Raw genomic sequence first — 3,490 nt, 5'->3', positions numbered from 1 at the left:
CCCTGAGTTGGTGGGCTGGAGAAAGGCGATGTCCCCCAGAGTGTTGGTCTTTACAGAAAGTATTGTTCAAAATGTTTTACAATTCAAGGAAATGGGCCAGTGAAAGCGTAAAATACTTCGTTCCATGGCCACCTGGGGAGAAATACATGCCTAAACATAAAGAGGGATTTCATGTGTATCTTCTCCCCTCCAAAAATCTTAAATTTAATGACCTAACCCTAGCTAGAAATAATTGCATGAAGTTTAACTGTAGACAGATGGCATGAAACTGTATAATGAGATAGGTACAGCGATAAACCAGCCCAAAACACAATATATTTAAACTTATGAAGCGAGTATGATCATTTTATAGGGTTTTATACGGTGGCTCAGTGGCTAAGAAGCTGAGCTTATCGATTAGAAAGGTTGGCAGTTCGGCGGTTCGAATCCCTAGCGCCGCGTAATGGAGTGAGCTCCCGTGACTCGTCCCAGCTTCTGCCAACCTAGCAATTGGAAAGCATGGAAAAAGTGCAAGTAGAAAAATAGGAGCCACCTTTGGTGGGAAAGGAAAAGCGTTCCGTGCACCTTCGGCGTTGAGTCATGCCGGCCACATGACCACATAGACATCTTTGGACAGCGCTGGCTCTTGGGCTTTGAAACGGAGATGAGCACCGCCCCCTAGAGTCGGGAACAACTAGCACATATGTGCGAGGGGAACCTTTAATCATTTTAGCATGGTTTGCCAAGCCCATTTTGACACTTAAGGATATGCGAAATAGAGTCTGCGTCCCACAAACACAATCCATTTAAAAGAAGCTTGGAATATCTCTTAATGCAACCCTCTAAACGTTGGATAATCTCGCAACGTTTATGCCTCTAATTCTTTGCAATAAGATTTCGACTTGCACAGCTTGAATGCAAGTTGTATGCGTTACTATATTTTGGGCGGGCCTTTTTAATCCTAAGCATTGGTTCGGCTTATGAAATGCATTTATTTGAGGGGAAAATATGTTTCTCTGTGTGGAAGAGTACAGAATGTGTGTGAGAGTATGATCTGAATTTTCCTGGAATTCATACTGAAGAATGTTATTTAAACATCAAATAAAATGTAGATAATTTTGTTATCTAACCCAGTTGGGCTGTTTGTAAGTTTATTTTTATGGCGTGCAACTTCGTCTTTGTGTCTCGTTTCTAGAGGAAGCTGCAAACCACGTATAGAGAAAGAACACACAGTTACTCCTCAACTTACAACCACCACTCAGCCCAGGATTTATGTTGCAAAGTGAGAAATGTGTTAAGCGAGTTTTGCCCCATTTTACGACTTTCCTTGCCACGCTTGTTAAGCGGATCCCTGCAGCTGTTAAATCAGCAACACGGTCGCTAAGCGAATCTGGCTTCCCCTTGGACGTGGCTTGTAAGAAGATCATAAATAAAGAAGGTCACCGTCATAAATACGAGTCCATTGCCAAGCATCTGATTTTTATTTTTATTTTTAAAAAATTATTATTCATTTCATATTAAAATATCGGACACATCCTGGCGACGTCTGAGTTTTGACCATATGACCAAACTGAAGATTCAAGAACTCTTCCCATGAAACAGAAAAAGGACTCCAAGTCCCATCAGAAAAGACACGTGAGGAGACTCCAAGTCCCATCAGGATAGGCAGCAGAAATAGAGAATGGGAGTTGTGGTCCAGCAGCTCCTGTAGTTGATGGGCTTGGCCTGCCCCTTCCCACCCTAGTTTTGGAGATGTGTCCTCCTCCTCCAATTTAACTTTAATTAGCATCTCCATCACCAATTCCTAAAGCATCTTAATTAGCCCATCCTTTTCCCCTCCTCTCCTCTTGGGTACCAAGCCCTCGACAAAGATGGCGCCCGGCCTACGCGCCTTCACTCCCTCTCACCGCGCAGGCGCACCCGGCCATGTCAAACCAGCACGTGACGCTCCCCCAACGTGCCACCTCTTGTTTTTCGCCTCAAGCGAGATGGCGCCGGGACGGGCTTCTCAGCGCGTTGCCCCGCCTCAAAATGGCCGCCCGGACGGCTCCCTGCGCTTAAGCCGCCCCCTCTTTGCCCTTCTCTGGGCGGTGTCGGCGGCGTCGGCGGCGTCGACGTCAAGATGGCGGCAGGGGCGGTCCCAACCGCCCGCTGCGGTTGTTTAAAATTCCGAGGCAGCCGCCAAAGACGGAGACGGAGAAGAGGCGCTGCCGTCTCCGCAGCCGCTGCGAGCCGCCAGCCGGCTCCCCCTCGCCGCCTCCCGGGGCCCCGCCATGGACTCCATCCCGGGCGAAGACCCCACTTTGCCGCTGGAGATAAACAGCGGGTAACGAGAGCCGTTAGGGCCGTTGACGGGAGGGGAGGGGGGAGGCCGTTGACGGGAGGGGAGGGGGGAGGAGGGAGGGGGAGAAGGGAGGGGGGAGGAGGGAGAAGGGAGGGGGGACGAGGGGGAGGAGTTAACTCTTTCCCTGCCCGCGCGCTGCCGACAAAGCGAGTGGGCGGGGCCGACCCTCCCTCGGTGGAGCCTCCAGCGCCCGGCGCAGTGGATCTGAGTCCGGTTTTTTTTTGGTTTTTTGGGTGGGAAAATGAGCGGGGCTGCTTTGGGACTGCCCTGCAGGAAGGGTGTTAGAGGGGGGTCGGTGGGAAGGGGATAAGGGAGACCCTTTCAAGGGTAATGAGGATTGGGGTGCGTGTGGTTGCCTGGCTAGGTGGCTCAGTGGCTGAGAGGCTGAGCTTTGTCGCTCAGAAAGGTCGGGCCTTTTCGAATCCCTAGTCGAGGGAGCAGCGGGTTGGACTAGATGACCTCCGAGGTCCCTTCTGACTCTGTTACTGTTTCCCGCTGGATCGGATCTGGGGGTTGGGCTTTAGACCAGGCTCTTTCCTGATCTTGATGGGGTGTACTACAACTCCCATCCTCTGAGGGTCTGGTCTTGGCTGCTTTGGATGGACAACCCTGCAGGAGGGTTGTTAGAGGGGGGAAATGGGGGTAAGGGAGGCCCCTCACAAGGCTGATCAGGATTGGGGTGGGTGTGGCTGGCTGGCTAGGTGGCTCAGAGGCTGAGCTTTGTCGATCAGAAAGGTCTGGTGGTTCGAGTCCCTCGTAGAGGTCTCCTGCTGGAGCAGGGGGTTGGACTAGATGACCTCCAAGGTCCCTTCTGACTCTGTTACTGTTTGCAGCTCGATCGGATCTGGGGGTGGGCTCTAGACCAGGCTCTTTCCTTATCTTGATGGGGTGTACTACAACTCCCATTCTCTTGCCCCCTTCTCTCTTCAACTTGGCATCTTTGGACTACAGTTCCCATCGCTCGTCTTGAAGATGCAGGAGAGGGGAGGGAAGTCAAAGTCGGAAAATTCCTTTTTAATTTATTTAAATGCACCTATGAAGGAAGGTGGAGAAATATTGTGTATTGCAGAGATTGGATAAGCCACGGGGCCTCTATCCAGATATTCTCAAACCCCATTGCTCCACCGCTGATGGGACATGTAGTCCTGGGCTGTAAAAGTGGGTAGG

General features: G+C 51.0%; 1 protein-coding gene across 1 annotated transcript in view; it reads left to right on the top strand.

Annotated features, from left to right (window-relative positions):
- The first annotated feature begins 2,133 nt into the window (after window positions 1–2,133).
- The window catches only part of CDK5RAP2 (CDK5 regulatory subunit associated protein 2), a 70,827-nt gene continuing 69,470 nt past the window's right edge, over window positions 2,134–3,490 (top strand). The window contains 1 exon segment of the mRNA XM_081967683.1: window positions 2,134–2,305. Coding sequence (XP_081823809.1) covers window positions 2,253–2,305 — 53 coding nt within the window. The 5' untranslated portion in view covers window positions 2,134–2,252.

The sequence above is a fragment of the Natrix helvetica genome (genome assembly GCF_964273705.1).
Source record: "Natrix helvetica genome assembly, chromosome: 15".
Lineage (NCBI taxonomy): Eukaryota > Metazoa > Chordata > Lepidosauria > Squamata > Natricidae > Natrix > Natrix helvetica.
This window is presented reverse-complemented; position numbering and strand designations above follow the sequence as displayed.